Raw genomic sequence first — 14,016 nt, forward strand, 5'->3', positions numbered from 1 at the left:
ATAGTGATATGAGCACAACACATCAAATCCCAAACAAACAGCCTGAGAAGAAAAGCCATTGTGTTCTATTACAATCTCACTTCCTCTCTTTACACGCTGGTATTCTTCTTACCAAAATAGAGTGACACCAAGGCATTCTGGTGTGGGGGGGGGGGTGTTGTAGATAGGGATGGGGTGGGGGGGCAACTAGAGAGAGAGAAGGAGAGGGGGAAGGAAAGAGGAAGAGAGGGGGAGGAGGAAAAGGAAGAGTAGAGGGTGTTTGAAACACTCCCTGAGATATTATTTCTCAGAGTGCTCTATTCCCACAGTGGGATGGGCACGAGGGGGCCTCCGTTATTTATGAACTCCAGTATTTGCATACTACAGTTTTGCATAGAGATACACTGCCATTTTTCTTCATTGCTTAGTATATCCCCACTGTCATACAGACACCAGAGCTGGGCTACATCTACAGGACCCCCGGGCCACAGAATAACACCCCACTCATTCATCTGAAGAGGACAAGACCACAGAAGACTCAACCAAAGACAGTCTCAGAAATCAGAAGTCAGACAGGTAATGAACTTTTATGTATCACTTTAATAGTTCAATAGTATTGTTTTTTTTTTACTTCTTTAATTTATTTCCATAATTTTGAGGTATAGTGTACTTTTTTGTTTTTACATTGTCAAAAATAATCATTTTGAATCCAATATTATTACATTTGAACATTATGACATCACTTTTGACATTATAAAGGATTATGATTTTATGGTACTTTGGCCAAAGATTATTTCCGTATCTGACTGACTGTCTAGACTATTTTAAGTAGGAACGTGAATTAGATCACCTGTGCTGTGATTGGTGTGTAACCAGATCAGTTTTACTTGTATAATTATGTACAGGGGCCCCACTTAATCTACACCTACAAATGTATTAAAGTAATTAAATTAGATGTCAAACCAAGTTGCAACTGCAAACAAATTATGGTAGATTTTTTCTTTCAGACCTAATTCCATTTTTCTCAGCTATGTTTTAAATTAGAACCTGACCTTTTTTTTGCTTTAAAAGTGAAAATTATATTGGTCCTATTGGTTTGCTGTTTTGTTATTTAATGCAGTGACATTCATACATTTTTAAGTGTGGCTTAAGTGTCCAAATACATTTTAAGGGTCATTGTATGTTAAATATATCTTTCATATCACACTTGCAAAGTGCAGAAGCCCTGTATGTGATGACAAGTAGTGGCTGTCTTGATTAACAAGACATTGTCTGATCAGTGCAGTTTCTCTGACAGTGAAAAGAGAAACAGTACCACCATGTAAGGAAACACATCACCCTGTTAGCAGCCTGACAAGCAGAGAAACGATTGCCTTCATGGCTCATATGAGGGATCCCACTGGATGGCAGGTGATGATATGTGCTGGTGTTTTTGTATAATGGGGTTCTGCACTGGGCCAAGTCAGGAGAAGATTATTCTCACTTCAAATGGCAAAAGCTTGAGTCCTGGAATGCCTGGCTTAAACAGTTGTTCTGTCCTTTGTTTTTAAAGCATGCATTTAGCATTGGTATGCAAGTTCAAGTCCAGGTAACAAGTGCATACACAGGATTAGACTTCCACTAGAAATGATAATAGTTTGCTTTGTCCAGTAATAACAGTATATTAAGAGCCAGGGGTAAGTATATACATGATACATTGTCATGTGGAATATATGCTAAACTATTAAAAATTTTAGAGTTAGTCCCTTTTTTTATGCTTTTGCATGCAATTAATCAAAAATACAGGAAAACAGTAATATTGTGAAATATTATTACAATTGAATAATAACAGTTTTCTGTTTTAATATATTTTAAAATGTAATTTTTTTCAGTGGTGGAAAGCTAAGTTTTCAGCAGCCATTACTCCAGTATTCAGTGTGCATGTGATTCTTCTGAAATCATTATTTCGAATTCGTGTTTCATTATACTGATTTTTTTTTGCTCAAGAAATAGTTCTTATTAATGTTGAAAACAGCTTTTCAGCTTTGGTGAATAGAAAGTTAAAAAGAACAGCATTTCTTTGGAATAGAAATCTCTTATAATCTTTTAAATGATTTTACTGTCCCTTTTAAGCAGTATCATGTGTCCTTACTGAATAGAAATATATTAATTTTTCAAAAACAATAACAAAAATGTTGTCGACCCTAAACTTTTAAACTGTAAATTAAACTTTTAAACTGTAAATTTAGGTGACAATAGCATTCATTAATTAATTTATGCAATTTTTATCATCCCTCGTACTTGAAAAAAAAAAGATAAACATCATGCAGATTCTGCAAGGGATAAACTTATAAGCAGAACTATATAAACCACAGTGTTTGTCTTTGTGTCTTGCCTAGTTTACACTTCTGGTAATATTGGGACAAAGATGTGACTGCAATCTGTGGTGTCATGCTGATTCTGGTAGTCCCTGACATTAGTTTGAGGGGAAGGGGCTTAAGTAAATATTTATTCAGAGTTAAGGAATCAGTCTCATGCTTGGGCAATGCAGTGCCTCTTATGGTGTGAGTATCAGTGTGATCACTGTGAGAAAAACCAGCATGCCTTCGCTTGCCAACAGTGCCTGGCACCTTTGTGAAGTGCTACTAGAATGTTTCAAAGGTGTTGTGCCAATGTTCCCAGCTTGTTAAACTGATGCAAATGGGAATGCGAGGCTGCATGTTCTTCTAAGTTTATTTTTGTTACTGAATGTTTGACAGTGGCTTAGAGTCATAAAGAACAGATGAAGAGTCCTTAAGGGCTAAGGGAAGCTCTGATGATTCCTAACAAACAATATAAAAGAAGTTCAGGGATAGTTTGGAAAAGTTTGTTTTAGATTCTGATCCATAAGCACCTTTCCACTGGAACCAGATTAAGTTATTAAAGGGCCATTTACATTCACTATAAAACAAATCCATCCATCCATATTATTTATTAATTATTAAATTATGAATCTATATTCAAGTAAATAGCAGAAACAAAAAAAACACATTAACTAAGTATTAAATATTAATAATAAATTAATTAATAAATATTCATATTAATATCAAATTAAAGATTCCTTAGTTGTGTGTATTGACGGGGAAATGGATCTTAATTTAAACAATAGTGTGTGAGTATATACATTAAAAGCCCTTTAAGGTCATAACCAATGTCAACTCTTTTCTTTTACAAACAGAAAATCATATGAGAACAGGTGAAAGTTGCATGTCATGCATCTCACAAATTGAGATGAAAAACTGTCTTCGTGAAATACAGCAGTCTTTGACCTCTTGTTATACCTCATGATAAGTGTTTTCAGGTTTTATGATTTTGTGCATTAACCAGATGCAAAATAATCAGCACAAATGAACTCTTATCTTGAGTTGTTCTTTTGCTCTCTTTGGGAAAGAAAACACCCTAAGAGACTCGTTTCCTAGTAGCAAGTCTGGAGAAAATCATATTGTTTGAAATTGCTTCCTAAGAGAAGAAGAAAATGAAGACGGAAAAAAGAAAAATGGAGAGACAGAATGAGAAGGAGAGAGAGCACATTGGCGACAGAGATTGCCCAGTCAGTGTGAATCAGATGGATATTTCCGTCTTCCTTCTGTTTTTTGTTTTTTTAATGAACATCTAAGATTCCGTTCCCACCAATGCCATTCCGAACAGCCTTTGCCAACACAACATATGCTCACGTGTTTACTGAGTTCCCATCTCTGAATTACAGTAATCTCTAAAGCATCTGATATCAGCAAGCAATTTTTTGTTTAAAAGACGTCTGTTAGCCGTCTAAATACAGCCCAGACGTCTAGGCTAAAACAAGGCTAAATTTGGGCTGTCAGTGAAAATTTAATAGATGTCTAACCACAGCCCAAGAATAGACTAGTCATCAAATAGACAGCTAATGAATGCCGACATATACACATCTAATAGACAACAAAATGGCAATCCATCCAAACAAATGAAATATACTGTACAGCTTATAAGCAAAATAACATTTTTAACAACTTGGACAATTTAAGAAAATACAAAATGATAAAAATACAAAAGAAATAATGACAAAATACAATTTTATAAATACAAAACATTTAAATATAAAAACTAATAAAGAAAATCTGGAATTTTTAACAACTTAAGATAATAAAAATATGAAAATGAAAAAAATTTATATTTTAAATAACTTAAGATATTTAAATGAAAAAAAAAATCTAATACAAATCAAGAGCATTTTATCCAACTTAATGTTATGGATAAATGAAAAAAAAATTAACCCTTTTGTTGGTTTACTTATTTTAACAAAACAAACAACCAACAGTGAACTTGAAGGAAATTATTGGTTTTATTTCCGGTTTAAAATGCTTCCCAACTGCATTCCTCAAGTCCAACTCTGTTGCTGCTGGGAAGTTGGTTATCACAGCATCTGCCAAAAAAGAAAACAAAAAGGAAAAAAAGCTTTTTGACATAACTTTTAACTTTAATTATACTAATTGTGACAGGGAGTCATTCTCTTTTGTTTGGATGACTATTAAAAATAAAGATATATAGCCTATCACCATTCAGTGTGTGTTAAAAAGGTCCGATTACGCTCTTTTACAAGTTCCTCTGTCTGCTGCGGGGCCTGTACCATGAAGCTAGATTAGCTGGCTAGCCAGGTAAGTTTCAGGTTAGTTTGCACCAATCCTGGGTTTTAGGTACCACATAAGTGGCTTGCCTTTTAGCGGCATTCATTGCCATAGTAACTTACACTCCATGGCTAACCTGCTCCGGGGCAGGTTATGTTCTGGGTTAGAGATCTCAAACTGAAGTTGGACCAATCAGATGTGAGCAAAGTGACACATGTCTGACACAAAGTCACTCCCCCAGTTTATCTTGCTCCAAATTAAAGGTCAGTAATTCTAAAAAAAAAAAAAAATAAAAAAAAATGAGTACAGTCACGCCTGTGTTTAAGATAGTGCTCCCCTCTCATGCCCTACTGTAAATATACAATATACAGTATCATGACACACAGCATGTGAAATTATATAATTTATAAGCAGGTGGTGTCATGGCATGGGTAATGCGCATTTCAAATGCAAAGGTGTCAGCCAATCACAGCAGTTGGCGTTTACTCTGAATCTCACAGCAGACATGCCGCTTCAAACAGAGCATTCAAGCCAGAGGACTAAAATCAGGATATAAAAATGCCTTTTATTTCTAAATTTTAAATGTAAAAATCATATTAACAATATAAGTACACCTCAGGAAAGATTAAAAAAAAAACATTAAAAAAAAGAAAATAATCCACATCATGGGACCTTTAAAGGTAGTAAAAAGTACAAAATGCATTTAAGTGAATACAATAAAATAGGCTTTTTTATATACTTATAGATAAAGTCCAATTATTTTATTTGTTCCAACTTTTTTGTCATCTCTGGATTAACTCTCACTAAATACTAACTGTAGAACAGATATTTTGATTATTTTACATCTGCTCAAAAAGTAGGTGGGCCTCTATGCAAAGTTTGCAAACTGTCAGTCCATATTTGTACAGAAAAAACAGTGTTTGGTACAAGGTGGGTGTGAGAGCACAGGCAGGCACAGAACCACATGCACTTTCAAGTTAACTCTCTAGTGTGGATGCAGTTAGTGCTTCATAAAACCTTTGAGATTTAATGGGTATTCGACTGACAACCTCCTGTAAATAGCATTAAATTGAAAACCCTTTCCAAGTACCCTTGACTGGTGCTGAAGAAAACAATTAAAACAGGCACGTAGAGACAAGATTGTATGTGTCAGAGCAAAAGAAACATAGCACACTTTCTCACTGATTTTACAACTAAAGCTGATAGAGAAATAGTATCAACTTCATTTAGAATTAATCACTTATTTTAGAGATAAACAAGATGCTTTATAAAATGACTGGAATTTAGAGTGATTTATTGAAGGGGAGACTGAAGTGGCTGGACTGGCATTTACGCAAATGAGACAGTGCTCACTGATGTTATTTTGGGAAGCAACACTGGACAGTGTTAATGTTAATGTCGAAGATTAATACACCTGAAGTCACGTTTGACACATTTTAGAGAAACGGAAAGGTAACTTTTGAAGGAGTTTATTCTTAGTATTTACTTCTTTAAATAATATAGAATATACAGTACTATAAAAATCATCTCTTTAGGAAAGTTTTTTTGTTTTGTTTTTTTGCTCAAAAAATATCAAAAAAATAAAATACTATCTTTCTTCAAATTAATGGTGTGACATAGCTTAATATATTAAATGCTAAAGAAGTTGTTTTGATTTCAACAAACTTTCAGCCATTTATATCCCAACTATTAATTGTTATTCTGGTTACTACCCTATATATAGATATACACACACACACACACACACACACACACACACACACACACACACACACACACACACACACACACACACACACACACACACACACACATATACAGAGCCCTCCATAAGTATTGGAACAGTAAGGACAAAATTGCTTTCTCTGCTGTGAAGTCAAGACATTTGCAAATATGATTAAAATATGAATATGCGACAAAACTACAGAATGTCACATATTATTATTAGGTCTTTCGACACATATTTTACCATGTTTTACATGTTTTACCAAATAAAAAGGACAACACTTTTAGACTTCATCCCACTATTTGATGTAAGCGTATTGGAGCAGTTGAATTTAAGGCAGATGAAAAAGATTAAAAGCTGATATTTAGTTGCAGATCCCTTGCATGCAATCAGAACAGTGATTCTGCAACCCATAGACATCATCACCAGACTCTTGGTCTTATGCTTTGAAATGCTTTTCCCCAGACTTTAATGCAGCCAATTCCAACTGTTGCTTGTTTTGGGGAGTTTCTGTCTTTCATCTTCAGCTGATGAAATTAATGTTCAATCAGATTTAAATCTGGAGATTGATTTGGGCAATCTAAGACTTTACATTTCTTTGCCCTGATAAAGTCCTTGATTAAACTGGCAGGGTGTTTTGGGTCATTGTCCTGATCCAATATGAAGTACTTTCTAATGAGTTTGGTGGCATTTTATTGAATATTGGCAGCCAAGATGATTTTGTACCCTTCCATATTCATTCTGCTACTGCCGTCATACATTACAGTTTTTTTCAATCGCTAACAAGCGCTTACCCATACTTCAGATCATTTTTCTAAACTCTTTACACAGACTTACACCTACAAAACACAATTGGCCAAATTGATCATTTTCTTCTCAAAAACACATTTTGTTAAATATATACTAACTCTCCATTTTAAAACAGAACACATGTTTCTCTGCGCACACACTAACTTTACCAAAACACTGGAAATCTGACTCAAAATGAAATTATTCTTTCAAAGAATAACACTTGTTTTCACTTCACAAAGTATAGTCAATCACAGTCAATCACAGTACACCAGGTTTCAAAATACTGGTTATTGTTATTAGAAAAACGGCATAGACTTTTATGTTTCAGGTAACATGCAATCCACCTTTTATACTAAATTTCTTGGTTGGGACCTGCATGTCCACATGTACAGTAATGTTCACATTCAAACGCATTCTAGTAAAAAGCAAATCAGTTTTTTTTTTCTTTATTGTTTACTGAAGGAGGTACAGTAGAAACACAGTATAATAGAACAGAAAACTTTTACAGTATTGCAATGCTTACAGTGAACAAAATGCTTACAAAAACAAAATTTTCTTCTGAAAAGAAAAGAAAAAACAGCCAAAAGCTCAGATAAAAAGGGGGAACTAAAAATAGCACAAAATTAATTTATCTAATCCCTGCGATCTTCAGGGTTAGGCCACATGTTTTCGTCAACATCACATCTAATATTATCCAAGGCGATGCACCTGGGATAAAACCGCTTTGTATGTCGGATCCACCCTTGGCAATCTTGAACTGTTATGTCCCTGCAGCCAGCATCCATGGCTTCAAGGAGGGACATCTGGTCATGTGGCTGATGGTCATAAACCTTCCACCTCCATGCAGAAAAGAACTCCTCTATGGGGTTGAGGAAAGGTGAATAGGGTGGAAGGAAGAGACTTACCAGTCTTGGTTGGACTTCAAACCATACTGTTATTGCTTGCGAATGATGGAAAGCAACATTGTCCCAGGTAACTACAAAGGTCCTCGTGTTTTCACCCTCCTGATCCTGCTCTGGTACCAGGCGCTGGTGGAGATCATTGAGAAAGGCAAGGAGGCGCTCGGTATTATAGGGTCCAACCTGACATCTCTGAAGGAGTAATCCTGCATTTGCCATTGCTGCACACATGGTAGTGTTTGCCCCTCTCTGTCCTGGCACATCAACTGTGCCCCTTTTTCCAATTATATTTCGTCCACGTCGACGCCTTTTGGACAGATTGAATCCTGCCTCATCTATGTAAATTAATTCATGAGGGGCCTGGTTGGCCTCCAATTCCATAATTCTCTGAAACATGGTTTATGTATATCAAGTCATTACTGTATACCATACTGTACTGCAACCTATTACTGTGTAGGTTACCTACTTGCAATGTGCAAAGCTAATACAGTAATACTGGACATTGAATTGAATATACACTATACCTGGACATATTGTCGTCGTAGCTCCTTGACTCTCTCACTGTTCCTCTCAAAGGGAACAGTGTAGAGCTGCTTCATCCGCACTCTGTGTTTGGACAAAGTCCGTGTAATGGTTGTGAGGCTGATGCTTTCTTTATTGCCAAATATCTCATGGTCCTCCACAATTCTAGTTTTAATTTCATGCAGTTTTATTGCATTATTTGCAACAACCATTTCCACAATGGCAAGCTCTTGATCATTATTGAGGAGCTTTCCTCTTCCCCCAGAGGGTGGAAGACGTTGCAGTCTTTAGAGGAAAAAAAAAATTCAACATATGCATTACTGTATGACCTTATTGACATGTCAAGTGAGAATAGAAACAGTCCATGTAAAATGCACTACTTACCTGTTGGTTTGTTGAAAGATGCGAATAATGGAGGCAACGGTTGACCGCCTCAAATTGGGTTGCACTCTTTCACCAGCCTCTCTTAGTGAGAGACCGTGGTTGATTACGTGGTCAATGATAGTGGCACGAATTTCATCACTGACTACTGTTCTTGCAGCCCTTGGAATGCCACCACCACGCATCCTTACACCTCTACCTTGCCCTCTCCTTGGGCCTGCTCCTCTTCTTGCACCTGCTCCTCTTACTGCACCAGCACCTCCTTCTGCATCTCTCACTGGACCTGCACCTCTCATTGCTCCTCTCACTGCTCCTCTCACTGCACCTCCTTCTGCATCTCTCACTGGACCTGCACCTCTCATTGCTCCTTTCACTGCTCCTCTCACTGCACCTCCTTCTGCATCTCTCACTGCACCTGCACCTCCTTCTGCATCTCTCACTGCACCTCCTTCTGCATCTCTCACTGCACCTGCACCTCTCATTGCTCCTCTCACTGCACCTCCTTCTGCATCTCTCACTGCACCTGCACCTCTCATTGCTCCTCTCACTGCTCCTCTCACTGCACCTCTCACTGCACCTCCTTCTGCATCTCTCACTGCACCTGCACCTCTCATTGCTCCTCTCACTGCACCTCCTTCTGCATCTCTCACTGCACCTGCACCTCTCATTGCTCCTCTCACTGCACCTCCTTCTGCATCGCTCACTGCACCTCTTTCTGCATCTCTCACTGCACCTGCACCTCTCATTGCTCCTCTCACTGCACCTCCTTCTGCATCTCTCACTGCACCTGCACCTCTCATTGCTCCTCTCACTGCACCTCCTTTTGCATCTCTCACTGCACCTGCACCTCTCATTGCTCCTCTCACTGCACCTCCTTCTGCATCTCTCACTGCACCTCTTTCTGCATCTCTCACTGCACCTGCACCTCTCATTGTTCCTCTCACTGCACCTCCTTCTGCATCTCTCACTGCACCTGCACCTCTCATTGCTCCTCTCACTGCTCCTCTCACTGCACCTCTCACTGCACCTCCTTCTGCATCTCTCCCTGGGCCCCTTGCTCTTGCTCTTCCTCTTCCTCTTCCTTGTCCAGACATTACAGTGTTTGTCTTTTTCTGTTTCTGTTTCCAAAAACATCACTCCTCAAAGTCCTCCTTTTATAGTAATAGAAAAAAATAACCCCTGCCACTGAGTCTAAGCCAGACTGGAACCAGCTGTGGTTGTCCCAATTTACCCAACATAAATCAGCTGTATGTCAATTATTCAATTGTTTGTTTATTATCAGCTGATATATATTGTTTTTGAACTGATATCATTGCAGAAGCAGAGGTTTTTTTATACTGTATCTAAGGTTTGGAATATTGTTTTTGCTATTGTGGGATGTTGTGTGTTAACATTCGTAAATACTACAAAAACAATCCATAATTTTGTTGGGAGGTATAGCTTGTCTGTTAAGAAAATGTAAGCATTTTGGAAATGTGTTCACTGGCTGCATATTGTGTGAAAACGACATGAAATGTGTGAATGGTATGGCCACAAAAGACTGATGCTGTGCTAACTGTGTTTAGAGTTTTGGAAATGTGACAACTGTTTGGACAAACGCTTGTTAGCGACTGAAAAAAACTGTGTCATCATTAAAATTAAGAGGTCCTGTTCTAGAGACAGCCTCGCATGCCCATGCCATGACACCATCTCCACCAAGCTTTACAGATGAGGTTGTATGCCTAGGATCATTTGCAGTTACCTTTTTTCTCCACAATTTTGCTTTCCAGTCACTCAGTTCCAGAACTCTACTGGCTCACATTTGTGAAGAATCTTGCCTTTTTATTTTTTGTGCTGATCAGAGGTTTGCATCTTGCTGTGTAGCTTCTGTAATTTTGTGTCAAATTATCCTGCATACTGTAGATTGACAGAGCATCACCCCAGCTTTCTGGAGGTTGTTGGTGACTTTACAGACATGATTTTAGGGTTCATTTTCACAGCTTTTATGATTTGTCTGTCATCAACTACTGTGGTTTTTCTCAGCCGATCAGGTAGTCGTTGGTTGTTGATGTTGCCGGTAGTTTCCAAACTCTTGATTTTTCCATGCCCTCTGTTTTTTCTTTAGTTCTAACTGACTTCCTCTTTTCTTTTAGCATCCAAATTGCTTGATTTTGCTTTCAGAGTCTGCTTCCTCATCTTCATACTGGTTTGTGTGTGTCATCATCAAATGCAAGACTTAGAATGCAGAAGCAATGGATATAACTGATAAGACACATTCCCTGCTTTTAATATCTGAAGAATTAATGCAGCAGGACACAGCTGAACATTAAGACCTGTGAGGCAACTGTTCCAGTACTTGTGCTCACATCAGATAGGGAGATGAAACTCTAAAAGTGCTGATCTTCCTTGTGTTGAATCACCCAATAATAAAATGTGACATTATGTAGTTTTGTCTCATATTCATCTTTTAATCATATTTACAGATTTCTTGACTCCACAGCAAACAGAACAATTTTGTCTTTACTGTTCCAATACTTATGGAGGGCACTGTATATATATTATTATTAATAATACAGAAAATAAAGCTTCATCACTCACGCAGGGACAAAACCAGAAGCACAAAGGCTGGTACACGTGATGTAGTTGGGAGACAGCTGTATGTGGTAAAATGTTCACTCTATCTAGTCCTGGACAGGGTCATTCAGAGAGGCGGTTCTCAGGGCCCTTGGCATCACATTGCCCTGATCTACCCTGCCAAGACCACTGTTCCCATCATACCCCAAAAAAATAGGGCAGGCCAGACTAAAATTAGTACAGTCATGCCTGTTTAAGTTCATAGTGCTCCCCTCTTAGGCCCTACTGTAAATATACAATATACAGTATCATGACACACAGAACAATACAGTCAGTCTTTTCAGATGCAGTGTCTTTGAATTCGACAACACATTTTTCACAAAAAATACGTTTTTAAATTTGTTTCAAATGATAAAACAATAGAAATCAATATCATGCACAAGTACACAAATGAAATCCCTTTGATATTTATATTAAAAAAAATAATAATCTTGACTGCCATATTGCAGGGGTGTCCAAACTTGGTCCTGGAGGGCCATGTCCCGCAGAGTTTAACTCCAACTTGCCTCAAGTTTTTTTATGCCTGAAAAGACCTTGATTAGCTGCTTCAGATGTGTTTAATTAGGGTTGGAGCTAAACTCTGAAGGGGACAGTGGTCCTCCAGGACACCCCTGCCGTAATGTAATCTCTCCAGTCAACTACATAAACCAATGGAGCAGCACCATCTACAGACTAAATTATTATGCTGATTGGTTATGTACAGAGAGAGAGAGAGAGAGAGAGACTTTTTCAATCTATTGAATAACACATATATGAACAATATAACCATGTAAAAACCCATTTTTTTCTTTCTTTTTTTTTACAAAGAGAATAAACAGTTTTCACAAAACTTTTTTTTTATTTGTATTTGCATTGCTATTTTTCAGTAGGCTAGTATGCATGAAAAATTATCTCAATGCCAATCTCTTCTTTTTTTTTCTTTTTTGCTCTCTCTGCATCGATAGTGTTGGCGTGGAGTGATGGGGGACTGGAGTCTCTTGGGGAATTTTCTGGAGGAGGTGCAGGAGCACTCCACAATAGTGGGGAAGGTGTGGTTGACCGTGCTGTTCATCTTCCGTATCCTGGTGCTGGGCACGGCAGCGGAGTCATCATGGGGCGACGAGCAGTCCGACTTCATGTGTGACACACTGCAACCCGGTTGCACCAACGTCTGTTATGACCGAGCTTTCCCCATTGCCCATATCCGCTACTGGGTGCTGCAGATCGTCTTCGTATCAACACCATCCCTCATCTACATGGGCCATGCCATGCACACTGTCCGCATGGAGGAGAAGCGGAAACGGAAGGAGCATGAGGAGAAGGGTGAAGAGGACAAAGGAGAGAAGGAGTATTTGGAACAGAAAGAGGATTTCAAAGTTCCAAAGACAAATATCCACCTAAAGGGGGCGCTGCTGCAGACGTACATCCTGAGTATTGTGATCCGCTTGGTCATGGAAGTGACCTTCATTGTTATCCAGTACATGATGTATGGAATCTTCCTGAATGCTCTGTATCCTTGTAACATGTCGCCTTGTCCCAACCGTGTGAATTGTTACATGTCCCGTCCAACTGAGAAAAACGTCTTCATTGTGTTTATGTTGGCAGTGGCAGCAGTTTCCCTGCTCCTCAGTGTGCTAGAACTGTACCACCTTGGATGGAAAAAGTGCAAGCAATGCCTTCGAAAATATGCCGACAAAAATGCCAGTGATGTCAAAAGCAAAAGCGTTAATGTTGTTTCTGTAGCCAAACTTGGCAAGACAAGTATTCCAATGGAACTGAGTGAAACAGCACAGCAACATACCTCCCAAACGTGCACCCCACCCCCAGATTTCAACCAGTGCCTAGCGTCAAGCCAAGGTCTGACATCACCACCGCATCTGCATCACCATCACCTTCATCACATCCACCAATCCTGCCAGCCCTTCACCAACCACCTGGCCCACCAGCAGAACTCTGTCAACATGGCCACTGAGCGGCATCACCACAGCCACGATGATCTGGAGCCGGCTGTGGACTTCCTGCAGATGAGTTACGAGAGTCCTGAGACTCGAGTTCTGGGTGATATGACACCCAGCGCCCCCTCCACGCCGTCCCCCCAACCAGGCTACTTCAGAGACAAGCGCCGGTTTAGCAAGACCAGTGGTACTAGTAGTAACCGAGACAGACCAGGTGATCTGGCCGTGTAGGTTGGATTAAAGGACCACCCTGGAGGAAGATATTTCTTCTAGATAAATTCATTTCATCTAGATAAGAAAGGCTCGAATAAAACCATGAATCAGAGGATAATGGAAGTGTGTAAGACAGAGAGAATCTGTATCATTCTGGTTTCATTGAAACTGTTGAAAGTGCATGTACATTTTAATAGTGTGGGTCAGATAATCCTGAATAAACGTGTGTTAATATTTAGATGAATGGATGGTTGAATGGAAGATAAAAGGACTACTGAAATAACTTTGTGGCATTTACAAGATAGAGTACTTGATAGTTTTGCACACTGATAATGTTC

At 38.7% G+C, this 14,016-nt stretch overlaps 1 protein-coding gene across 1 annotated transcript; it reads left to right on the plus strand.

Moving 5' to 3' along the window:
* Positions 1-276: 276 nt before the first annotated feature.
* On the plus strand, positions 277-14,016 carry LOC132153001 (gap junction alpha-5 protein-like). The gene is made up of 2 exons (XM_059562068.1): positions 277-555; positions 12,476-14,016. The coding sequence occupies exon 2, from the start codon at positions 12,491-12,493 to the stop codon at positions 13,694-13,696; it is 1,206 nt and encodes a 401-aa protein (XP_059418051.1). The 5' UTR covers positions 277-555; positions 12,476-12,490; the 3' UTR covers positions 13,697-14,016.

Source organism: Carassius carassius, chromosome 11, assembly GCF_963082965.1.
Source record: "Carassius carassius chromosome 11, fCarCar2.1, whole genome shotgun sequence".
NCBI lineage: Eukaryota > Metazoa > Chordata > Actinopteri > Cypriniformes > Cyprinidae > Carassius > Carassius carassius.

Bases quoted from the DNA above. Each gene is read 5' to 3' on its own strand.
- LOC132153001 (XM_059562068.1), top strand. From the start codon at position 12,491: ATGGGGGACTGGAGTCTCTTGGGGAATTTTCTGGAGGAGGTGCAGGAG.